The sequence below is a fragment of the Schistocerca nitens genome, chromosome 4 (genome assembly GCF_023898315.1).
Source record: "Schistocerca nitens isolate TAMUIC-IGC-003100 chromosome 4, iqSchNite1.1, whole genome shotgun sequence".
NCBI lineage: Eukaryota > Metazoa > Arthropoda > Insecta > Orthoptera > Acrididae > Schistocerca > Schistocerca nitens.
This window is the reverse complement of record NC_064617.1, coordinates 566,095,122-566,122,741: the sequence shown is the minus strand read 5'-3', so window position 1 is coordinate 566,122,741 and position 27,620 is coordinate 566,095,122. Positions and strand designations below refer to the sequence as shown.

The window sequence follows — 27,620 nt, the reverse complement described above, 5'->3', positions numbered from 1 at the left end:
TCTCTCTCTCTCTCTCTCTCTTGCAACAGTGTGGGAAGCCACGACAATGATTGCTGTACTGCCAGTCTGTAGTGCTCCAAATATTGTCACATTGTCTGTGTGGATACTTGTTTTATTGACTGACTCAAGACATTGATGTGACAATTTGATCCTTCACAGCTAAGAACAATTTGCCTGCCCTCTCAGACACAAGGGATAGGACTGTTTAGGAACTGCATAGTTTTGAGTATTGCCTTCCTGAACCCATTGATTCCATATTTTTGTGACAGTCATGGCACCTGATCAGTGCTAGCAGCAAAATTGCAGAATGATAAACTGCAGACATTATAGACCATGACCCTGCCATTACTGAATTCCAGAACATACTGGTAGACATTTCTCCTTTTTACACAGGGCATAACACAATCTTCTTAGATGTAAATAACTTCCAGATGTGATTTCTGAATGAGAGACATGCTGCATAATCCGTCTTTATGTATGGGATGTAGATGACTAAAGTCCTACCTATTTTGCATGGTTGTGCTTCTCATTCTTTCTGGCAAGTCTTCCGTGACCCAGTGTTCTGGATGACTTTTCCAAACTCTCCCCATTTCCTAAACATCATCATTCCTTTTCCTTCACCCCTCTTCCTTCTCCTTCAACTCATCTACCAGAAGAAGGAACCATTGGCTCTGATAGCTTTCAGGTTTTAGTACCTCCACATATACTTTCTCCTGTCACTGCTTGATGATTAAATTTTTTACCTGTCCAATAACATTATATTTTTTTAAAATTGGTTATTTTCATTGATATACAAGCATGTAGTGCAGTTCATGCCAATTTGATGTGTGTGGTGTGCTGTTCTTATCGAGTTACAATTTTCATGACTAACAGTGTACTTTCACAGATTGTACAGTAGTATTGTGAGGTTGAGGACAGTAGACAGTTGTTTTGAAAAATCCTCTGCTACCGTGTCTAGTGAGAGGGAAAGTGGGGAAAGGGTATGAATCTCATTAAGTCAACAATTTCACTAATAGAATAATGTTTGTGAATATTGCTGGTCATATCATAAATACAACCAGTTACTCTTTTTTTTCCAATAATTCCCCATACAGCATTAAATAATTAAGCAAATTTCCCAATAAGTAAAAATTACATTCATAGAGAAAATTAATAAATTTGTTGAATGTGTATTTATGTATAATGTAAATATTTTTTATGAATTTGCAGATCACTACAAGACATTGTAGCAGAACTGCATGAATATCACAACCAACAAAAGCAGTGGCTTAAATATCAAGAGGATGCGGTGTGGCACCAAGCACCACTTGAACTTAGACTTGCCACTGCAGACAGGCAGTTATTATCTTCATCCAAAAACAGAGGTATGCATTACAGTCAGATATTTCATGTTGTTCATCCAAGCAGAAAGATAATCAGTTAACTATGTCATTGGATGCTAGATATCCCCTATAGGCTTTGTAATTAAAGAAATATTATTATAACATAAGGCTATGTGTGTCATATGTATATTTTGTTGTTCTCCAAAAAAATATATTGTCAGGTACTTACAGAAACTGGATATAATGTTCACAAAAATCGAAAAAAAAAAAAAAATCAGATTTATTAAATGAAGGAGAATAATATCACGAGGAATTTGTTTACTGGGCATCATTGTCCAACAATATACTATACACTGCATGTACTAACTGTTTTATTACCGAGTGAGGTGGCGCAGTGGTTAGCACACTGGACTCGCATTTGGGAGAATTGTGGTTCAAACCCTCTTCCAGCCGTCCTGATTTAAGTTTTCTGTGATTTCCCTAAATCACTTCAGGCAAATGCCAGGATGGTTCCTTTGAAAGGGCATGGCCAACTTCCTTTCCCTCCTTCCCTAACCGAATGGGACCGATGACCCCACTGTTTGGTCCCCTCCCCAGATCAACCAACCAACCAACCAACCGTGTTTTAGGAGGCGCATTTTAGTATTTCAGTTATATGTTGCTGTTCTTGTACTAAGTGATCTCCACTTGTTTGAAAAGTTGAAACTGACGGAGATGGTCCAGTAGCTAAAACACTAAGTTTGCATTTGAGAAGAGTGGGCCTCAAATCTTCATCCAGTCTTCCAAATTTCTGTGCATATGCCCTGGGACAACTGGGAAAAACCCAGGAATTTTTTCATCTGGGAAAAATCTGGGCAAAACACTTGCATTTTTTAGAATTCATGGAATTTTAGTTGTTTTAGTTTTCAGTTAAATTTTCCTAATTTTGACTAGCTAGAACTGATACTATAACGAAGAAATTTACTTTAGTCCGCTACTGCAGAATAATTCTATAGCAATAAAACATAAACAAGAGAATGACACCAACATAAAATTTTAGAACATGCACCATTTACAACAACAAAACACAGTACACACACAAGCACCTGCTTTCAATGCATCTTTCTTGTGGGCCTTGTTTCAATGATTGTGGTGTCGTAACTGTTTACATTTGCAACAGGTCACAGGAAAATATTGTGGATAGTGATTTGAGAAGTGTTACTTTCAAAGTAAATTTCCTTTTACACAAGATGAATTAGTCTATGTGTGAGAACATGTGATGTATTTCTTAAGTCACAGAGCATTAGTCTCTCCTTCAAAACTTAACTCTGAGGACCTGGCACTTACAAAATTTTGATCCCAGTTGACCAGCCAGTTATGCCATTATGTAAAATTTTACTGACGCATATGTGTTTGATATCTTAAAAACATTTCAAGTTATTTTTTCATATTTCTTTCAGTTCTTTCATAGATTACAAATTATGCAATAATGATGGCAAAAGGTATAATTAACCTCAAAAAAGAAAAAAATTAAAAGTGCGAGGTGAATTCTTGAGCAGTTTCACATGTAATTGGCTTTCCTATGGAAAAGCTGAAGTGCTCGATGGAACATGTATCCAGTCAGGTAACTCACGAAATGTTCGGAGCACAGCAATGAATTTTATAATCATGCTTGTCATGAATATTATGCTGCTGCAATTTAAGCTGTGCACTTAGGATCCTGCCCAACCACACCCTCTGAAAAACAACAACAACAACAACAACAACAACAATAAAAATTAGTGATCAAAATTATATGTGAAAGCTTAGCTTTTCCTGTAGCTATACTGTATGTATGGTAATTTAAACCATTAACTTTTCCTATTCATGTGTTCATGTTACTTATCGGTGATGTAGCTATTAGCTGGCTACATTTAGTGTCCTATGCCCTGAATATCTGCTGTAGTTGACTGCCAAGATCATTTGCTGGGAAGTTCTAAGCCGGTGTGTAAAACCTTTATAAAACTTGATAAGTCTTACAGTTCTGAGAGAAAGTGTATTGACATTTAATTGGAAAAAATTTGCTTTGACTAGGGGTATAGTGTATTTTAACCAGGGAAAAAGTGTATTTTCACCCAAGAAAAAGTGTTTTTTTTTTAACTGGGAAATAAAGGGAAAATCTGGTAATTCTTTTTTCTTGTCTGTTTGTACACCCTTTTTAAGTTTGCCATGGATTCCCTAAATCATAGTGAGAGGGCTTGTTTTTAAAGGACATAACCAATTTCCTTCTTCATGCTTATCATATCTAATTTTCCAACGCATCTTTGATGAGCACTTTGTCAAGAATCACAATTTTTTGTCTTTCTACAAAAGTTGAAAGCATCTGAGAGGAAAGACTTTTTAAGACAACAATGAGTTTCAAGAGATGAAAATAAATTTGTTGGTAAAGCAGGTGGAACATTCCCACAATGTTGGAATAATAATAAAAAAAGTCACATAACTAAGCTCTCAGAGTGTGGATATAGCATTAGTGACTGTGTGTGAGTACAGTTATATACTATAATTTAGGCTTCTAGTACACTTTATTCCCTGAAACATTTGTTTGCTTTATTGTCTCTCATAGCAATTCCCCCAACGTGCATCTCTCCATTGCTTGCTGAGCAGCACTCAATTTTTAAATGGTTTTCACATTGAAAATCAATGCCTTATTGTTGCAAGTTAGGACTGGTAATGCACACTGATTGTAAACTTTCCTTTTCAAGCACTATGAAAGCTAAGTTCTGAAAAGCCTTTTAGTTTACAAAAGCACTCCAGGCCATTTTTCTCTTATTTTTATTTATTTGTCTTCCTTACAGTCATGATCTTCAACTCCCATAAATACAAATACTGAACTACTTTCAAACTTGCCATGTTAAGGTTTTTTTCATCCATTGTTAAATCTTATCTGCAATAAAGGGAATAGTGCAACACAGTCAGAAAACAAAGATGGATCATATATGTTCCATTAACATTTATTCCATATTTGTTACCCAGTTAATCGCTGTAAATAGTTCAATTTAATTGAAAACTTCTTGTCTGAGTCCTTTTTCAGTTTTGAATTTTTCATAACTGTCATGTATTCTAATGAATATTACAGCTGGAAATACGTTCCAAGGGAGGTACATCAGTTGAACATGGAATAAAAGATCATTGACATTGTGTGTTTCAGTTACTGAAATCACACATGAAAATACTCACCCCAAGTAGGTATATTCCCTCTGTACTAATGTGTTAGTGGTATGGTGGCAGCAGACCATCAGCATTGTTTCAGCTTCGTTTTGTGGTCAGAGTAGATGTTGTTAAGATGCTTCTGTATGGAAATGTGGAAGTGAGCTGAAGTACCACCTTGTAAGTAGCCACATTACCATTTGTACCACCACAAGCACATCCTCCAGTGGAGGATCAGGGTCATATGCTGGAACTGCAGACATGCTGTGTCTGTGAGATATTGTGGAAGGATGACAGTCCCAAGAGGTGGTCACCAGTGACTGTTATTTACATTGAGACCCTGTAGGATCATGCCAAATATATGATCTCATTTGAGCAGTCTCTCTGATCTTCCCCAGTTCTCTCAGTTTTTTCTCCATGGTGACTCTTTCAATCTTCAGTCCACTTTGTCCCGGGTTTCTTTGTGACCCTGTTCTTTGACCTCACATTCTACTTCAGTATTTTGTGTCTGTGTGTTTTTCTGTCAGTTTGTATTGGATTGATTTGTGCTCTTTCTAGATCACGTTTGACTTGGGTGGGTTGTAACCTGCTGATGTGCTCATAGAAAGTTAACCTTCTTCTTCTGACATATGCTGCTAGGCTCTACATTTTCTCTGTGTTTTTACGAGTGAGTAATCTGTATTCTTCTTCTTCTCAACATATAGCGGAGATACTGAGTCGCAGATAGGCACAACAAAAATACTATCAGAAAGTGAGCTTTCAGCCAATTAGGCCTTCATCGGAAATAGACAAAACACGCGCATGCGCACACACACACACACACACACACACACACACACACACACACACAGATGCAAATGGGAGAAAGAGTGAGAGAGTGGCGCATGCGCATGCCTATCTGTGACTGAGCATCTCCATTATATGGTGAGTAGCAACTACTGTTTTCATCATATTGTTATGTTCCATCCTGGATTTTGCATTTTGTGATTTTGTATTCTTCTTCTGCCAGCTTTGGCCTGAAAATTTTTCTCGTGATTTTGCGTTCTTCCTTCAGTATGCTTTCCATGTTGCTTTTCATATAGTGTTTTGGTTGCATACAGTATATCAGGTTTTGTACTGTTATATAAAGATTGTTTGAAGACTTGTACTTGCAAAGAATTATTACTTTAATCCGTCATGCGTGAACCCACATTCTTACTCAAGATATTGTCATTCATAGAATACTGCCGGTATTAAAAAAAACTACACGAACGAAGTTCACTTCGAAGTTGCTCCATGTAATATCCGCAACTAATGTTGCCGAGTAGATCATACTGATAAACTGGCCATTCATAGTAAGTGCAAGTATGTATAAAAAAAGAAACAGTGCTGAAGGCAAAACAAATTTTGAATACAGCTCAAACATAAGTAACGGTAGAAATAAAGTCAGATCATAGGTACAAAGTGGAATAAACTAGGTCACCACATTTTTACCTAAGTCAAGCCAGATGCAGAAGGTTCAGCTTGCAAAAGTAAACCTTCAATATTGTTGGGTTCACCCATGATAGATTAATGTAATAATTTTTAGCAAGTCAAAGCCTTCAAGTCATCTTTGTATAATAGCACAAATTTTTAATATTTCAGTTTTTAAATGTACTGGTTACACCTGAAGATGCGTCTGTAAAACTGTGAAACTAGTAGTGTTATCAATTAAAATCGAGTTTCACCAGCTGTCAGTGGCGGGGGTGTTTTCATTTGTCATACAAGGAGACAATATGGCTGGCCAGTAATTATCTTCAGGAGATGAAATACAGGAAACTATCTAATACACACAATTTCACAGATGGTAAAGTGATATATAGCATGTGCAGTGGTACTTGCTACCCGTTTTGGTGTCAGCTTTAAGCTAAGCACTCCTGGTGTTGTAATTTATATTCCTATTTTACACATATACTTTATGATTTCACCATCCAACCCTATCTTTGTCTTCACTACCATTATTTTCCATTTGGTGTTGTTCCCTTTTTGCCTATTTCAATGTTTTATGGTGTTTCATGTTTTTTCCTCAGTTGGTTCTTCTCTATTGTATGCTTACACTTTCTGTTTTATCAGTGGCTGCTAATTTTTGTGTATTTATTCTTCTGTACTTAGTCTGCTGTTCCCTTATTTTCTAATGGTTTTGGTGACAAGAGAATCAGTGCAAAGTTGGATTGCGAACTCCACACTTCTCTGGATATGTGGCTGCGTCGATCTCCACAACTTCTTCTCCAAAGAAATAATGCTGGTTAGAGGAACTAACAAATACTCTCTCACTCACTAGAAATAACTCGGTAACATCATACTTTCAGTTCAGTTCAGGTATATTTTCATCTCCACCATTTTCACATAAACATACAAATTCTTGTAAGTCAACTACAACGACACCCGTTAGATACATTTAAACATAATCACAATTGCCTGGTTTTTTTTTTGTGTGTGTGTGTGTGTTTTTTTACAACAGTCACATTCACTAACACAGCAAAGTATAGCATTTAATTACTCCGTGTCCTCTCCTACAGCATCTGTGGCGCTTGCAGCAAACACTTGTCGGTGCCTCTCGTCTGACGCAGCTCCTGTCTTCCCATGATAAATTTCAATCCTGCACACACAGACATGTTTTGCGCAGTAAATAGGCTCTCTCTCACACTTATCTTTAAAATATTGCATGTTCGAGGAGGCAGAAGGTCAATTGGTTCGAGAATTTATGTGTAAATTCTCAAAGCACTACATATCCCCCTCCTCAATTTCCCTTTCTTTTCATAAATCTTTGTACTCTATAGAGCAGGCTTCTGATTGTTGTTTTTCCACTAATTCTTTACTGTACTTTGTTATTAGAACATAAGCCTCTATTTATGATTTCATTCTGCATTACTCTTACTTATAAATCGTGAGGACTTTCTCTTCAGCTATAACCTTAAATTCCAGGCATCATAGACATTTAAATATTTCATCCTATATTCTGATTTTTTGTGCTATTTTTTCTCAGTACCGACTAGTATCATTATTCATAGTAGTTTGTATTCTGGAGGAACTCTGGGTAAATGAAAGTGTTCTTTCCAACACTCATAAAACATAATAATGCTAGTGGTATATAGAATTCAAACTTACCAGAATAATCCCTATAAAATGTGTGACTTTTGTCGCGATGCTGTCCATTTCCTCTTTTAGAACAGTACCTATACTTTACATATGTTACATATGGGTTGACCCTATGAGTGCACTCCCTCCTTCCGTTTTGGTTGGTACGCCCCTCTTGATTCCTATTTTCCTATGGTACAGGTCAATCCCCTTCTTGGTGCCCCTGTCTGCACAGTACAGGTCAGCCTTTCCTTTTCCAGGGTATACATTCCTTTCCCCCTACAATGCTTGACAGTTCTCCTCTTTTGATGTGTAAGATCATTGTTTGTGTAATCATATTTTGTGTGTGTGTGTGTGTTTGTATAGCCTGATTCTTCAGTCTACATATATAAAATAAGTTGTAGGTTATTGGAAACCACGGAAAATAAGAAGAACTTCAGCGATAGAAGTATATGAATATGGAAAGAGGGAAAGATAGACTGGTACTCAGATGAGAAGTAAGAAAGGAAAGAGTAGAAATGGTTGCTAAGATCGAAGAAGAGAAACAAGATAGCCCCAAAGACAGGAAACCCTTCCCACCCCCCTTCCCCAGGATCCCTACTTCACCGGTACGTGAATGAGAAGATTAATCTAATGTTCTTTGCAGTTTATTAATCTGCACCCAGGTTTTCATAGACCAACTGGATAAGAGATTACTTTCAAAGAATAGCTTATCAAAAATAAGACCTAACTATATGCAGATGGTTGGAAAGACTGGCTGGCTAGGCATTACAATTGAGACCACCGCTGACTAGAGCAGAGCATTGAAGGCGACTTTAATATTTATCGGGCACGATCCTTTAACAACCGAGGACAACTTCTTCCAAATACTTGGCGGGCACACTCCAGAGACCGCGTCGGCTGCTGTCAACCTTACAATCAAGACCACCGCTGACTAGAGCGGAGTGTTAAGGTGACTTAAATACTTATCGGGCACGCTCCTCTAACAACAGAGTACTGAGAACACAGACTGTTCTGGACGTAATTGCAAATATATCAAATCGGAATCCAACTGCTTTTAATGAGCATATTATGAAACCAGTAATAGGTGCTTCAGTCCTGACTCGATATATCAACAAAAGTTATCAAGTTGATGACATAGTATGGAACAGAAGCCCACGTGACACATTTGAGGCAACCAGCGGTGATACAATCACTTATTGCTATTACTACAAGAAGCAGTATGGCCTTGATATCAATGACTTGCAGCAGCCATTGCTTGTCAGCTAAGTAAAGAAAATGATGCAGAACCAAGAGGAAACTGAACAACTTATATGCCTCATACATGAGTTGTGCTTCATGGCTGGACTTACTGATGAAATGAGAAATGATTTTAGAGTGATGAAAGATATTGCAACATATGCATATGTAACACCAAATCAAAGACAGGCATCGGGTGATGTTATCACACTTCCACACGGGTATGTTTCTCTAAAGGTGGAAAATAGTATAGTATAAGAATTCAAGAATAGATTACAGGATAGTTTAAGATTTGAAGGGAATCTGGTGCAAGAAAAAATAGCACAGAAGAAACACCGAAAACAACTCAACATCCGATGGTCGTCATTCCGCCCGTTAACACAGAACGCTAACGTCTGTGGGGGACATACAACTTTATATCTTTTACATTGTATTTTCGTTTTTCCGATCCTATTATAGGATCTGCTAAAAGTAAGGCTTTGGGATGTATTACCAGTTGTACTCAGTAAGGTGCTTCGTACTTTCGGAAAAATTTGTGTGTCTCCTTCTTCAGGCCAGAGCTCTGAAGATGCTGTTTTATGAGAACTAGGTCATCGGCCTTGTATTGAGGTTCGTTAGCTTTCTCATTATGTCTACTTACTCACTGTTGTGCCCTTTCAATCAAGTTCTTAGAAACTATTGTCTGATTAAGTTGGTAATCAACAGTAGGTTGTTGCAGCCAAGTAAAACATTTAACAAGGGGTTCTCCCACAACGGGTTTGCCTATTACTTACAAAGGTGTTAATCCAGTTGATAAATGTGGTAATTCATTTAAAATAAGTTCAAAGTCTTTAACTTTCATTGCTCATGACACATGTTTTTCATAGTGGTAGGTGCAGCATAATTTCCCAATTCCTTTCATAACCCTTACACACGGGTTAGAAGATGAATTATAGTTGGAGATTAATACTGGATGAATATCTTCCCCAAGCTAGAAATTCTTTAAAATCGTTAATAAAAACTGAGATCCATTATCGGTGAGAAACCGTTTTATTTTTCCTACCTCCAGAAAGTATTGTTGAAGACAGTGAATCACAGTTGGTGTATTTGCTTTCTTAATAGCATACAATTTAACATACTTCAACCAATACGCTATGAGGACAAAAATGTACAACACTCCTCTCTTTCCTTCCAGAATTGCTCCATAGAAATCTGCTGCTGTAAGATCGTGTAATGCCTTAGGAATGATTGGATACTTTTTGTATTTAACATAAGTGTTACTCTCTTTTACCTTCTGACAAATTTCACAAATCCTAATTAAAGATGCTACCTTCTGCCCCAGCTTCTTAAAATAATAGAACTTATTCATATGTGCTATACATTTCTTTATTCCGAAGTTTCCATATCCCGTATGAACATGCAACACAATGTCATCCTCCATTAACTTTGGAATACATATGTGCCACCGTTGAGATGTTATACTGTCTCTCCAAAATAAATTATGCCCTATAATTTTCCACCTACTTACTTGATTAAGAGGTAAGGAATTCTTGTTACACATCGCTTATATTTCTGTAAAGTAGGTATCATGATGGATGTTTTCGGTTATTCTTCGAGCCATATCTTGTACCCTGTTATATGGATATTCTACTGTCAAAACATTAATCAAAAAAATTATGCCGGGCCCTTCCATATGTTTTAATTCTTTCATGTCAATACATAACCTAGACAAAGGGTCAGGTACAATATTTTCAGAACCTTTTATATACTGTATTTTAATGTCATATTCCTGAAGGAACAACATCCACCACATTAATATATATATATCTAAAAACAAAGATGATGTGACTTACCAAATGAAAGTGCTGGCAGGTCGACAGACACACAAACGAACACAAACATACACACAAAATTCAAGCTTTCGCAACAAACTGTTGCCTCATCAGGAAAGAGGGAAGGAGAGGGAAAGACGAAAGGATGTGGGTTTTAAGGGAGAAGGTAAGGAGTCATTCCAATCCCGGGAGCGGAAAGACCTACCTTAGGGGGGAAAAAAGGACGGGTATACACTCGCACACACACACATATCCATCCACACATATACAGACACAAGCAGACATCTCACAAGCAGACAAACTCTTAGTCTTAAATATGCCTGCTTGTGTCTGTATATGTGTGGATGGATATGTGTGTGTGTGCGAGTGTATACCCGTCCTTTTTTTGTGTTTGTTTGTGTGTCTATCGACCTGCCAGCGCTTTTGTTTGGTAAGTCTCATCATCTTTCTTTATATATATATATATATATATATATATATATATATATATATATATATATATATATATATATATATATATATATATATATATATATATCTGTGTGTGTGTGTGTGTGTGTGTTTTTTCTGACCCCCATACTAGTGTTTGGAATTTTTGGATACCCCATACTATTGCTAATAGTTCCTTTTCTGTGGCTGTATAGTTTAATTCATGTTTGTCGAGACTCTGGCTAGCAAAAGCTATAGATCTGTGATTTGTGCTTTCCAGATCCCACTCTCCTTGGAAAAGTTCTGCTGCTATACCATAGTCGGATGCATCTGTTGAAATTTTGAATGGCTCACCCATAACCAGATGGTGTAATATGGGTGATTCAACCAGTGCTCTTTTTACATTTTCAAACGCATCATTGGCCTCTTGGTCCCAAACCCATGGTATTCCCTTCCTTAATAAATGTAAAAATCTTGGGTTGTTCAGCTCTTGACTTCGTATATATCGTCTATAGTACTCGGCCATTCCAATAAATCCCTTCAATTGTCTTATGTTTTTGGGGGATGGACACTCCTTAATGCCCTTTATATGTTCTGGATGTGGTCTAATTCCTTGCACTCCTGCGATATGCCCTAAAAACTTAAGCTCTTGCCTCACAAAGTGCGATTTAGACCATTTTAATGTAACACCTTTTTCTTTAAACCTTTTCAGAGTTTTACTCAAGGTCAGGCAATGCTCTTCCCAGGTAGATGAGATTACGAGTATATCATCTACATATATTATTAAATGCTTTAACAATTTCCTTCCTAACGCCTCGTCCATTGCCCATATAAACACGGACACAGTTATTTAGCCTGAATGGCAACACATTAAAATGATACAATTGCCCATCAAATAGAAATGCTATATATTTCTTTGATTGAGGATGTAACCGAATTTGCCAATATCCAGCAGCCAGGCCCATCGTACTAAAATACTGTGCTTTCTCAAATTTGGACAATAATTCATCAATGTTAATGGGTCTGTCTCGTTCAGTCTCTATATGCATATTCAAAGTATGCACGTCTAGTACCAACTGCACACCTCATGCAGCCTTTTCTACTACTACCATGGGGATATTCATGATGCTAGTGCTACGTTCTGTTATGTTATTGTCAATCATTTTGTCAATATCTTCCTTAACTGCTTCTTTTAAACTTACTGTATTGGATAAGCCTTACAGAAAAATGGAGTACTATATTTGATTTTAAATTTCCATACATAGTCACTAATACTACCTGGATGATCAGAAAATACCATTTCATATTCGAATAGAATTTTAGATAAATCTAATATTTGTTCACTGGTTAATATTGACAATTCATTTATTTTGTTTTGTATGTCAGCGTGTTGTGCCACCTGACTTAAGTTATCAATCACTGGCGACAATCGTGCAGTAGCAGTTAATCTCAGACATCGACTCTCAGTTGTTTGTTTACTAATATAGCTGTCCGTCACAAACTTTACGCAATATTTGTAGTCATTTTTTCCAAAATAAAGAAGATTCTCCTCGAAATTCAATACAGCGTTAAATTCTGATAGTCCGTTTAGGCAAAATAGCACATCCCTAGTGATACTTTCTACTACTAAAAGTGTCTGACGAAATGGGATATTCCCAATGTTACAGTTCACCTGGGTCTCATGTTTTACAACTTTGCCCTTGTTGTACTTCAAGTTGAACAAATATATTTCAAGGAAGACGCAATACATGAAAGTCACAGATCAAGTAAACAGAGTAAGACGTGTATACACTTTAACAGGCAAATCATAACTGAGTCCAAGTCTAGCGGCCGCTGGCTGGTTGGCCGCTTAGGTGGCGCTGCTGCTGCATGGCTGGCAGACAGCGCCGCTTGTAGAGGACGCGCGTAACTGCGCAGTGGCACTTTGAAAGATCAGCGAGTCACAACACTTTTCCCCCCTTTGAATTTTTTGCACAGGTCTTGATGGAGGGGGCCTGTAGATTGCTAACGTCCATAGGTGTTGTTTGACTGGCCATAAAGTCTCGAGGGGGAGGCTTCCCGTACGGACGGAAGTGTCCCCGATGATAACGGGTCAAGATGACAGGAGATGTGGGGGTCAAATCTGCTGGGGCCCCGTGCACCAATCTACCCATTGCGGCAAGTCCGGTTGTTATAACAGGAGACATGGGCGATGTGTCCGCGTCCGTAGGAGAAGGAGGCGAGTAGAGTTGCTCCGACAGATGATGGTCATCTGGTTCCTGCATGGGCACGTCTCCTGGTGGCGTCAGTTCTTCTGCTGGCACCGATATGATGGTGAGAGGACTGCGTTGTGGGTAATGAGAGATTCCAGTATCCCGAGCATCAGGTAGAGCCGAAGGTGTTGTAGCGGCATCCGGAACAGGTGTAGCCAGCACACGAGGCCAAAGCTGGTCTGAATGACGCACTGCAACATCCGTGTCCGTCTGGATTTCATACAGGCATTGGCAGAAGAAGTCTGGAGTTTCCTCATCTGAGCCTTAAATGTGTGGACCAGTCTTTCAGCCTCACCGTTTGACTGTGGATGGAACGGAGGGGCCGTGACATGCATGATGCCGTGACGGGCACAAAAATCCGCAAAATCGGAAGGGGCAAATTGCAGACCATTATCAGTAACAAGAGTAGAGGGAAGGCCTTCCAAAGAGAAAATGTGAGCTAGAGCTTTGGTGGTTGCCACGGTGGTAGGCAACGTGCAACAGACAATGAAAGGAAAGTTAGAGTAGGCGTCAATAATGAGAAGCCAATAAGTACCTAAAAAAGGTCCTGCGAAGTCAGCATGAATACGCTCCCAAGGCTTCTCAGGCGAAGGCCATGGTGACAAAGATGACTTCGGGGCAGCGGCCTGTGACGCACAAGGGCCGCAGGCAGCGACCATGTGTGCGATTTCAGAGTCGATGCCGGGCCAGTACACATGACAGCACGCCAGAGATTTTGTGCGAGAGACACCCCAGTGCCCTTGGTGAAGGAGGTGCAAGACCAAAGCACGCAAAGACACAGGTACCACAACACGCGGCAAAGCATTTTTGGTGGAAAGGAGGATAACACCATCCCTAGCCGTGAGGCGGTAACGCAAAGCGTAGTAGTTCCGCAATGGATCAGAAGTTTTAGCAGACAGACGATCTGGCCAACCCTTCTGAATACAGCGTAAAACCCGGGAGAGGGTAGGGTCAGAACCTGTAGTAGCCACCAGCTGGTCCCCGGTGATGGGGAACCCATCCACAACCCACTGCTCGGCAACATCCAGGTTGAAACACAAAAGTTCGTCCCTATTGAATGCCAGATCAGGACCCATGGGAAGGTGAGACAGTGCATCAGCATTCGCATGTTGAGCTGTCGGCTGGAAATGAATCTCATAATTGAAACGAGACAAGTAAAGAGCCCAACACTGGAGGTGGTGTGCAGCCTTGTCGGGAAGTGACCTTGATGGATGAAACAAGGAAACAAGTGGTTTGTGATCTGTAACAAGATGAAATTTGGATCCATAGAGAAAAACACCAAACTTATGAAGAGCATAAATAATGGCTAAAGCTTCTTTTTCAATTTGAGAATACTTTTTTTGAGCATCTGTGAGCGTTTTGGAGGCATAAGCATTGGGTTGTTTAGAACTGTCAGAAAAATGGTGCGCAAGGACTGCACCGACCCCATATTGAGAGGCGTCCATGGCAAGAACAAGATGTTGGCCAGGTCGATAAGTAGCCAGGCATGGAGCCTGTTTCAGCATAGTCTTCAATTTCTGGAAAGCTGCATCGCATGACGCGGACCAGTGAAAAGGCACATTTTTATGCAACAGGCGATGCAACGGCTGAGCCACCGAAGCAGCAGACGGTAAAAACTTGTGATAGTATGCTATTTTCCCCAATAAGTCCTGCAGTTCCTTAACAGATGTAGGTCGAGGAAGGGCATTGACCACAGCGACAGTTTGCTGAAGTGGACGAATACCATCCCGAGAGAGTTGAAACCCCAAGTACGTGATAGATGCCTGAAAAAATTTTGATTTCTGAAGATTACACTTAAGACCGGCAGTCTGTAAGACATGAAGTCATCCTGGCAATTTATACACTCAGGGACAGTGAGCAATAATTGTTCCAAGAATCGCTGAAAGAGAGCAGGGGTGCTGGCAACCCCGAATGGCAAGCGTTGGTATTGATAGAGGCCGAAAGGCATGTTAAGGACCAGAAACTGCTGGGAAGCAGCGTCAAGAGGAAGTTGATGATAAGCTTCTGACAGGTCAAGTTTAGAAACATACTGGCCTCCAGCAAGTTTAGTGAACAATTCTTCAGGTCGAGGCATAGGGTAAGTGTCGATAAGGCATTGAGCATTTACAGTGGCTTTGAAATCGTCACAGAGATGAATATCACCATTTGGCTTAGCAATGACGACGACAGGAGAGGACTACTCACTGGAAGTGACAGGAAGCAAGACCCCTGAAGCAGTGAGACGATCCAGCTCCCATTTGACCTGATCACGAAGGGCCACAGGAATGGGCTGAGCCCGAAAAAACTTAGGCCAAACAGTTGGTTTGAGCGTGATATGAGCTTCAAAGTCGTTTGCACGGCCTAACCCAGGAGAAAAAAGGGACGAAAATGTCGTCAACAAGGAATCCAATTGAGCATAAGAAATAGCATCAGAGACGATATTGTCAGAGTCATCTATGGAGAACCCAAAAACGCGAAAGGCATCGAAACCAAAAAGATTCTCCACGTTACTATGGTCAACCACAAATATGGGAACAGTGCGAACAACAGAATTGTAAGATACCTCAGCATCAAATTGTCCCAAGAGAGAAATCCTTTGTTTATAGTAAGTCCGTAATTGCCTAGTGACAGGTGACAGAATTGGAGAACCCAACTGAAGATACATCTGAGAATTGATGATAGTGGCAGCAGAACCAGTATCCACCTGCATGTGAACATCTCGATCAAGTATTTGGACAGTGAGGAATAACTTCCCTGAAAGGGAAGAAGTATAATTGACAGACAACACAGAATCAGAATCAGCGTCATGTTCATGAACATCATGAATGCGGTTGGATTTGCAAACGGGTGACACATGACCCTTCTTTTTGCAATTGTGATGCACGGCCCAACGTCGTGGACAATCATCTCGTGAATGTTTTGTAAAACACCGCGGACATGAAGTAAGTTGCCGTGGGTTTTGCTGCAATTTCTTAGAGGTGTGTTTACAGTTAGGCCGAGGCTGCGCTTGGGAGCGTACTGCAGCCACGTCGGCCGGCGGGGACATGCCACACACTTCATCAACATCCCACAAAGGTTGTATTTCCCCGACGTCGCCCCATGCCTCTATTTGCGCTCCAGCGGCGCGAGAAATTTCAAAAGACTGTGATGGATAGGACTTCATCTAGAGTCAGATTTGCCAAATGAAGGGCACGTTGCCCGACTTCTTTGTCGGGCGCCGATCGGATAATAGCATCCCATACCATGGAACTGGCGTAGGATTCTTTGTGAACTTCAGTAACAAATTCACACATTCTACTGAGGCTGTGAAGTTCAGCAGCCCAAGCGCGATAGGATTGATTTTGTTGTTTTTGACAACGATAAAAGGCAACACGAGAGGCCACCACATGCGTTTGCTTTTGAAAATAGATGGACAGAAGTGAGTACATTTCAGCAAAGGACAAAGATGCAGGATCGTTCAACGGAGCCAATTGCGACAACAACCGATACATTTGAGGTGAAATCCATGAAAGGAACAGAGACTTACATGTTTGTTCGTCCGCGACATGAAATGCCAAGAAGTGCTGTCGAAGATGTTTTTCGTAATCAGACCAGTCTTCCGCTGTCTCGTCATAAGGAGGAAAAGTAGGTAGAGACAACAACGAGAGACGCCCTGCATTTGATGCCGCGACAAAATCACGAATCGCATTTGTGAGAAGCGTTTGCTGTTCTATGAGACCTTGCAATAGTTGCTCTAAACATGGAAACATGTGGGTCAATGATGGAAAAGAAAATTCGCTACATTGTCACCAATTGTTATAACTTCAAGTTGAACAAATATATTTCAAGGAAGACGCAATACATGAAAGTCACAGATCAAGTAAACAGAGTAAGACGTGTGTACACTTTAACAGTCAAATCATAACTGAGTCCAAGTCTAGCAGCCGCTGGCTGGCTGGCCACTTAGGTGCCGCTGCTGCTGCATGGCTGGCAGACAGCGCCGCATGTAGAGGATGCGCGTAACTGCGCGGCAGCACTTTGAAAGATCGGTGAATCACAACAGTTCTTTTTTCCAGTAATACTGACTGTGTACACTCCCGTTACTGGTAATACCGATATGTGATATTTCATTCGTAATGTGTTAAAGAAAATGCTAGAAATAAGTGGCACTTCACTCTTGGAATCTATAAATATGTTAACTTCAAAATCTCACACTTATCTTTAAAATATCGCATGTTCGAGGGGGCAGAAGGCCAAGTGGTTCCAGAATTTACATGTAAATTCTTGAAGCACTACAATTTCTGACTTCTCAACAGCTCTATATCCGACTGCTAAGTTCTCAGATCTTTAAATCTCTTCTGTCATAAGCATTGAACTAGTAACATCTTAGTTTTAATTCTTATGTGCTACTAGCATTTCAATGTTGATTTTCCTCTCATCATTTATGACTGTCTGTTAACTTGCAGTCCTGGCTATTTTTCCTACTTAATCTCATATTTCTCTTATTTCCTCCAACACCTTCCTCTCTATTTCTAACATTTATGTACAAAAATTTACTTTTGTTGGCACATCACACACACACACACACACACACACACACACACACACACACACAGATGTGTGCATAGAGTTTTGTAGAGCCCCACGTATCAGAAGTGGTTGACAATTCCATGATATCTTGAGAAAATGCTTGCTTAGTTACATGTCTCTTCTCTTATCAAATATACAACACCTGCTTTGTGTACAGTAATGTGCATATTGTTAATTTGTGGTAGTGTTGAATAATGCAATTAAAATCAGTTGTACATTTCTGTTTATTTCTTAAGCATGTCTAAATCTATAACTTTTTGTTAGCTCCAGGACGAGCATGTTTGCAGAAAATTGTGGATGGACATGCAGTCCTTAGCTGTGAAGTGAATGCTGAAAGCCAACTTATAGCCCAGAGTGTAACACTGAGTCTCCAAATGCTGCTGAAGAATGTTGAATTGCAGGTGGGTTTTGGTTAAGATAGGAATTTGCTTCTACTTTCAGATTATAAAACTCTCTCCTTTTCCCTTTCTGCCTACACCCCCACCTTCTCTCTCTATCTCTCTCTCTTTTGCTTTCATAAATCTGCTACTTGAAGAGAGGTGCTGGTATTTTGTGAAAATTTTGCTATAGTTTGAAGTATGTGCACTATCTGCTGTCAAATAAATCAAACAATGGAAAATCTAGGATGGAATGTAACAATATATTACTTCGCTATGCGGTGAGTTGCAGTCAAAAAAAAATAGAAAGGTCTTCCTGTAGCTAAGTGCAACAGAAATGAGTGACAGAAATGCTACTATTCATAACTAGTGAACAGTCTGATTTTCCACATATTCTGTTTTCTTGGCTCTGCCTTGAACCAAACCTGTGTGACAACCCTGCCTGATATGGAAGGACAGTAACAAAATGATCAGTCGCAATCCCATTGGTTTTTTAATATTCTTGCATATCCAGATTTTTGCTATGAATAGCTACCTTCAGTCCACTGACTGAGTTATAACCCAACAAACTTGCAGCAGTACATGCCACCATATGACTTCACTGGTGTACAGGCAGAAGGGAACATTGACTTGTGAGCCGTGTTTGTGGTAACTTGCTGATGTGCTCATAGAAAGTTAACCTTCTTTTTCTGACATCAGACATTCTGGTTTTCTCTTCCACACTTCCTTTCAATCTCATTTTTTATACATCTGTATTCCATTCATTTGCTACATTTGTCTTGTTACATCAATTAAATTCAATTATTTTGCGTGTTATCCAATGGATTTCTACTGGGCTTTGTCTTTTTGTTAATTTGAGCCTCTGTTGCCTTCACTTTTTCATCTCCCACAGCTACCCATTCTTCCTCTATTGCATTCATTTCATCTGTTTTGGTCAATTTTTTTGGCTAAAGCTCTGAAACTCTCAACAACCTCTGGTTCATTCAACTTATCCAGAACACATGTCATTAAACTCCCTCTTTTCTGAAATTTCTTGAGGTTTACACTGCAGTTCCGAAACCACCTACTGTCGCTAGGTTTCTTTACCTTCTTCCATGATACTTAAACCAAGTGTTAAATGTGATTAAATTGTGCTCCATGCAAAACTATATCAGGTAGCTTCTCTTTTCAGTCCTTTACACAGGCCATATTCTCCTACTGGTTGTCCTTCTGTTCCTTTTGTACTGTGGAATTTCAGTTCCCAATCATGATTAAATTTTCATTTCCTTTATTGTATTCTACATTTTCTCAATCTCCTCATCATCCTTGGAATTAGTAGGCATATAAACTTTTAGTACTGTGCTGGGTATTGACTTCGTGTGTTTTGGCTATTATAATTTATTCACTAAGTTGTTCATGGTAATTCACACATGTTCACATTTTCTTATTCATTATTAGATCTACCCTGGATTTGCACCTCTTGGATTTTGTGTTGATAATCCTGTACTCACAGGACCAAAAGTTCTGTTCTTCCTGGCACCCCCCTTCATTAATTCTTGCTATGCTTCAACCTATTGAGTTCCCTTTATCAATTCTCTAAACATCCTATGCAGTAAAGAGGTCTAAAATTCTATGTTCTGACCACTAGAAAACTACTTTTGTTTTTCGTGATGATAACATCTTCCTTCATTGTCCTCACTCTAAGTTCAGAGTGGATCACTATTTTATGTACAAAATACTTTAGTCAGGAGGATGTTGACATCATTAAACTATTCAGTAGAACTGCATATCCTCAGAAAAAAATAAATGTTGTAGTTTCCCTTTGCTTTCAGTCATTCGCAGTACAAGCATAGTAAGTCCATGTTAACTAACATTGTCAAAAATGTTACCACTGCCACTACTGAGCAGGGTGTTTGCTTTCATTAGGATCTGTAAGCTAGTCTGGCTTCTCCATTAGTACACTATCAATGTGGTTTCACATACAGTACAGTATTGTTGTGGCATGCAAGCCATACCATTGCCATGAGGTTAATTGTTCATATTGATGGTGGATTATTTTTACTACTCATTATGTGATAAACGTACTTGAATTAACAATAAAAAACACAAATTTTATTGAATGGACTCAGTGTTCAAGCCATAAAAACATGCTGTAAAATTAACTTACTTTCAAAAAGTTATACATGTATTTGATGTAACTCTTTACAGCATTTTCAATGGGACTTGGATCTTTATAGTATTGAGTACCAATGTTGAAATGTAAATGTGTTTGTTAATTGCCAAAGGACAAAAACATAATTTTGACTAATACAGATAATTCATAACTGGCAAAGAGGATTCAGGAAGATGTGTCAGGGTATTATGTGCTGAGTATATGCCATATAAGAGTGTTTTTCATTTGTCTTTGCCTTAATTACTGTTTAGTGTAGGGTTCATTGACTTGTTGTGCTTATGGAGATCTATTATTTGGTGATTCACATGGTTTAGAGAAATCACACTTTCAAACATCAGTTAATATTGATAGAACAATGAAAAATCCAGGATGGAATAATGACATATTATAAAAAGAATAGTTGCTGCTCACCGTATAATGAAGATACTGAGTCGCAGATAGGCACAACAACAAAAATGTTATTTTCTGTACCTTCCTGTACCACATGAACTCATATCTCATCCTACAAAACCCTCCCCACTCCTTCTCTCCTCTATTCCAGTTCACACATACCAACTTCACCTAACCTAGTCACATCTGCTGTCCCCCTTCTTCACACTTATTCAACCACAGACCTGCAACCAATATTACAATCTTTTTATTGACTTTTTCTTTGATCTCATTGTGTTTTCACATTGATTTCAGTTGGTTTTCCCCTTTCATTATTGACCTACTCCCTTATATTTCATCTTGATCTTGTTTCGCCATTCTTCATGCGTTTCATCGTTTTTGTGTTTTTTGCCATGTGTTTTGCTGTATTTTTGCAGGTTTTTTGGATGTATTCCTACATTATTTATGTATTTTTACACCTTCTTATCATCCACCATGTATCATTGCTCCTTCTGTATGTGTTAAAACAGAGTTTCCTTATCCATAGCCAAGCCAGAACATAGTCCCACATACTATTTCTGCATTGTTGCTGGGCTAATGGAATCCCCGCTCCCCCTCCCCCAAATGGCTTTACCATCAAATTACCCATCTCTGGCTGCAACCCCTCCTTTCACAGTGACCTCCATCTGTTCAGATTCAGCCAATTCCTAACATGGTCCTGCGAAACCATTTCAAACAGTCCCAAAGCTCCTTGCAGTATCTCCTCTCCAACCGTAAAATTTTGCTGCTATGCAATTCCAAATTCCTAGATCCCATATCACACACTGAAACTGTTGCCCTCCAGGAACTAGAGCAGCATACACAACGCCAACTCAAAAAACTTTCCATCCTGTTCACATCCAACTCTTGGCTTGGACTACCACCATCCATTACATTTATAGCAACCTCAGACATCACCTGCATCACCTCATAGCTGACAAACCCTGCCTTGCAGACCTACTACATTTACCTTCCCTCCAACCACCATACAGAATGCAGAACCTAAACAGACATGAAACACAGCAATGAACCTTTCCTCCGAAAGCCTTATCTCCACAGAAGTATCAGTCCTTTCCAAAGGCCTCACCCTTTGTCCCACTCCCAAATTCTGTCATATAGGACTTGTTAAGGACCTCTCCTTCTCCCGATCCCTATAGTGGAAACACTTCTTCGCCATCCACCGTATCAGTCTCAACCAAAGACCAATACTGAACCCTCCCTAATTCAGTACACTCTTCCATCAAACCATGACCCACCCCACTGCCTCCAAATCACTCCCTGTTAACTTGCCAAAATTTCTTAACCTCGAACCTTGCCTCACCATCATTCCCCAAATCCCTGAACATGCAAGTTAATCTTACATCTGCAAGAAACAACCACAAGCCACTATCTAGAAACTGATCCCAATATGATAATTCTACCTGCTGACAAAGACACCACCACTGTTGTTTCGAACTGCGAGGATTATCTGACAGAAGGACTCCACCAGCTGCCAGATTCATCCGCATACAAACCCTAGCCATAGTGACTCCATTCCATAAATGCAGTGGGATCTTCAGTCTCTCCTCAAATCCTTACACCCATTGCAGAACCTCTGCCCTCTCTCCTCACCTCTACCACCCCTTGCACTCCTACTTCTACGTGCTTCCTAAAATCCATAAATCCATCCACCCCAGGATGCCCCATTGTGGCCAGTTACTGCACCCTCACAGAGAAAGTCTCTGCTCTCGTAGTCCAACACCTTTAGCCTATTACCCACAACCTTCCTTCCTATATAAATATACCAACCATTTTCTCCACCAACTCTCCACGGTTAATGTTCCTTCACAACATGGTGCCCAGATCATCACTATCGATACCACTTTCCTTTACGCTAACGTCCCTGATGTTCATGGACTTTCTGCTATTGAACACTAGATTTCGCAACTCTCAGTAGATTCCAAACCTACAACCTCCTTCCTAATCACCATGGCCAACTATATTCTCACCCACAATTACTTCTCCTATAAAAACATAAAGTAGAATCAGATCTTGGGTATGGCCATGGGCACTTGCGTGGCACCATCCTATGCCAATCTATTCGTGGGTCATCTAGAGGAATCCTTTCTAAACACCCAAAATCCCAAATCTCTCACCTTGTTCAGATTCATTGATGACATCTTCGTGATCTGGATTGAAGGTGAGGTCACCCTATCCACATTGCTCCAGAACCTCAACACCTTCTCCCCCCATTCACTTCAACCTGTCCTCCTCAGCCCAACAAGCCACCTTCCTCGGTGTTGGCCCCCACCTCAAAGATGGTTACATCAGAACCTCTGTCCATATCAAACCTACCAACCACCAGATATACCTCCACTTCGAAAGCTGCCTTCAAGAAGTCCCTTCTCTGCAGCCTAGACACCCTTGGCCATCACACCTGTATTGATGAGCAGTCCCTCTCAAAATGTACTAAGACCCTCACTAAGGCCTTCATAGACTGTAATTATGCTCCCAACCTCATATAAAACCAGATATCCCATGCTATATCTCCTCAGTCACCCACCACCTCCCAAAGTCCCACTGTCTGGCCACAGAAGAGCATTCCCGTCATGAGTCAGTACCACCTAGTACTGGAGTAAGGGACTCATTCTTCGTCAGGGTTTTGACTACCTCTTATGGTGCCCTGAAATGAAGAATGTCCTACCCACTATCCTTCCCACCCCTCCCACTGTGGTATTCCGCCATCCACCAAACCTACCGTATTTACTCGAATCTAAGCCACACTCGAATCTAAGCCGCACCTGAAAAATGAGACTCGAAATCAAGGAAAAAAAAATTTCCCGAATCTAAGCCGCACGTGAAATTTGAGACTCGAAATTCAAGGGGAGAGAAAAGTTATAATCCCCATCTCCAAATCGAAACATAGTTGGTCCCTTGTAATATGAGACACAATTTCGGTCGAATGAATGATGATACACTACAGTACTTTGGTTTGAGTCATAAGCTTAGCAGTTAAGCTTTACCAGGTATCCATTGATATGTGTCAGGCGCTCTGTCCGTATTTATACGGGTACCCTTCCTTTTCCACGAGCTTAGTTTGGTTTGAATTGATTGCTTATTTTTCTTTGATCTGATAAGTGCAGTTTTCTTTGTTATGGGTGTTTACGTCACTCTAAGCTGAAAATGCATTACTGTACTGTGTCATGCATTGTTTGTAGCATTCTGGTAGTGCATGTTTACGGCCTGTTGCCGCACGCGGCATGGTTTGCTTTTGTGCGCGCTACCGCCGCTTAAAAAAAAAAAAAAAAAAAGAGAGAGAGAGAGAGAGAGAGAGAAATCGTCTCATTAGTGAAACAATGGCAAGAAACTGCTATTTGTTGTTACTTACACTGCTGCTTTCTTTGATAATGATCAACAAGAACCAAATAATAGACTGCGTATGATAGATGTTCTGAACGAGAGTTTAGCGAAATTTTTTCTCCGTTTGAAAATATTTGCAGGCGCCTCTTTAGTACATTACATTCTACACAGAAATTAGAGTCATCTTAGATTTAAAAATCTAGTCAATTGCCGTGCTTCATTTCTGACTGTATCACTATTAAGCATAAGAACAATACGAATATAAACATGACATGGCATGTATATTCTTCCGCGTTTGCTGTTGTCTCACTCTAGTTTCTTAGTTTATTAGGCAGATAGGATTTAAATGAGATAGCAGCAAACATGAAACAATACATGGCAAAAGGTTTATATTCGTATTATTCTTATGGTGACGAGAATACTGCATGTGATTCACAATTTATAAAAGTTCCTATTAGCAACCATCTCTTCTCACAGATAGGAAGAAATGCAGAACGTAGAGTTGGCCATATTGACAAACATCCCAAACAAGTCTCGCCAGTCGGATTTTCATAGTACATTGAAATGCTGCTACATTCGAAGATGAACAATACGGAATTTGTATTTACTTCGTTGGATAATGTATGAAAATGCAGGGGTCGAAACTCGGAACGGAGAAAAAAAGCTCGTCTTCCACCTTTTTTTTTTTTTATTTACTGACGCAGAGGATGTGGTGCTAGTATTTATCTTTGTGCCTACAAAGCATTCCTGTGTAGCGCTACATATATTCAATGGCAAAAGTAAGTTGTGGCGGCACCCACTATTTTTCAGAACTTCCGCTTGTGTTGCACTCGATTCTAAGCCGCAGGCGGTTTTTTGGATTACATAAACCGGAAAAAAAGTGCAGCTTAGATTCGAGTAAATACGGTACATAATATCTTCGTCCATCCCTATACAACCCCTGCTCCCAACCCATTGCCTCATGGTTAAAATTCCTGTAAAGTATGTAGATGCAAGACCTGTCCCATAAATCCTCCCACCATCACCTGTTCCAGTCCAGTCACAAGCATCACCTATCGCATCAAAGGCAGGGCTATCTGTGAAACCAGTGATGTAATCTACAAGCTGAGCTACAACCACTGTGCTGCATTCCATGTGGGCATGACAACAAAAAAGCTGTCTGTCCACATGACTAGCATCTGACAAACTGTGGGCAAGAAACAGCTGGACCACCCAGTTGCTAAACACACTGCCCAACTTGATGTTCTTAATTTCAATGACATGTTTCACAGCCTGTGCCATCTGGATAGTTCCCTCCAATGCCAGCTTTTCTGAACTGTGCATGTGGGAATGCTCCCTGCAATATATATGGTACCTTACAACAACAAGGGTTGGGATGATTTTAAGTAAAAACACATGGAAGTTGTACCCACATATTTAGTCATTTGTTGTTTCTAGGAATACACTTTATTGCTTAACAAGAATTATTATGATTACAAATTAAAATCCTCGTTAAAAATAATATCGCTCTCAGTAATATAAAAACTTGAACAGGATCAATTCATTAATAACAAACTTTACAATTTGTGCCATTACGAACAGGGCTTGAAACCAGGAATATACAGTCCCCAAATGCAGGTAAGAAGTCACCCCACCTAGATGTGGCTGGAAGCGGATTCAACAGATTGAGTTTTACCAATAAAATGAATTACAAATGACTGCCACTAAATGTACTAACAATTCCCTAACATGGATAACACCTTAAACAAATAGACAATGCTCACTCAAAATACAGATTGCTAACAAGACATGCCATTGATGATGTTTGTTGGAAAGCCCTCAACAATCTATAAGGCTTAATAAAATCCCCTAAGCAATAAAATACACAATCCCCCAAAATACAAGACAAGCTGCCAAGTACAACAGGTAGCTGTCACATCCAACAGGCAAGAAGCAGAACAGTTTTACAATGAGTGGAGTCAGCTAATGACTGTGGATAAAATGGCGAAACTCAGCAGTTCATACCCATAAGTAAAGGGCTTCAAAATCTAACATGCTCCAGAAATAGCAATAAGGGTACAAGGTTCAAGCAAGTAGCTGAAGAGCAGGCACAGTGATGAGGAACTTAGGCTTGCAGAACACATTTCAAAGCTTATGTGATTCCCGAATTCACATTATTGGATAGATCAAGAGGTCCCGATTAATTGGCGATATTTCACCATGGTACATATCAAACAATCAAATTTACTTGACTAGGACAAACACGATGTGGCTGGTAGAGGCACGAGATTGCGGACCAACCTAGACATCGTGCGACGATGAAAGTGTCGCTGCAGCAGGAAAAAACACACATCACTGCTCCGGGCCCAGGAAACAGGAACGTGTCATCTGCTGGCAAAACTACTCTGCCAACACACATCAGAAGGGAACAGCAATCTGCTCAAATAAGGCTACAGACGAGAATGCCTAGGATGTAGGCAGTATGAACTTATTGCAGAAGGGAATACACATACAAGTTACAAGCTTAATGCTCCTAAAATTAATTGAAAATTAAAAGGGTTAAACATCAGCACGTGCTAATGCAATGACGAGAGCATACTCATCTACAAAAAATGCCTTGTTTTTGACAGAAAGTATGATACAATTTCAATTTCATCAACTCAGTTTATGGCAGAGAATGCTTGTCCACTTGCGTGGGATTTGGCATGGAACAACAAATTACATTAGTTACACTGACTGAAGACCATAAACACAATCACTCAAAGACACATTAATGTAATTGTTGTAGTTCCGCATTAATACAGACATGACCTTATGATAAGAAGTACCAATAAAAAAACAACACTTAACTCCACTCGGGTGTGAAGAGGCTGTGAGTTCCAGGATTCCAAGTCAGGTTGTTATACCCTGCAATCTGTACAGACAGTCTCCAACATGCCATAAAATTTAAGCTTGTTGAATAGGCCAGGAACTTGCCGATCAGGTTGAACGCCACGTCCACTGCTCTTCTTACAACTCACTGGTATTAATTCTTAATTCAGCCAGCAAGGCTTGCCTCTAATCAATTTAACCACTCATGCTTCATGAGGTGCATAGTGGACAGCAGGAATTTCCCAAAACCAACAACTTGCCAGCCACATGCCCTCCACGTAACTGTTAGTACCAGGACCTTCTAAAAACCAACAACACACACCTTGACCAAAGACCCATTTCCCAACAAATGATCAATAATATAGATACTGACAGCCCAAGTAGTTAGTGATGCCAGCGGAGTGCCATTGCCCACCAAAATTAAAGCCGCCATGCCTCAACATCATTCCCACAAACCAGTTATCCCCCCCCCCCTCCCCCCACTTAATTGGGTTTCCCCTTTCCTCAATAATTGCACTCGCCCACTAAATGCTGGATATCCCTGTACATTGATGGCCAGGTGAGGTGAGCTTGTATCTTCACCAAGGTCTTGTACAGGCGTAAATGCCCATCCACCATTGAATTGTGGAAGT

At 39.9% G+C, this 27,620-nt stretch overlaps 1 protein-coding gene across 3 annotated transcripts in view; it reads left to right on the top strand.

Annotated features, from left to right (window-relative positions):
* Positions 1–27,620, top strand: part of LOC126252871 (tetratricopeptide repeat protein 17) — a 319,229-nt gene that overhangs the window by 115,537 nt on the left and 176,072 nt on the right. For all 3 annotated transcript variants that reach the window (XR_007545864.1, XM_049953825.1, XM_049953827.1), the window contains exons 7-8: positions 1,210–1,364; positions 18,127–18,263. Coding sequence is in view for 2 of the 3 variants with exons in the window: in XM_049953825.1 (XP_049809782.1) it covers positions 1,210–1,364; positions 18,127–18,263 (292 nt within the window). In the remaining variant the exon portion in view is untranslated. The remainder of the gene's footprint in view (positions 1–1,209; positions 1,365–18,126; positions 18,264–27,620) is intronic.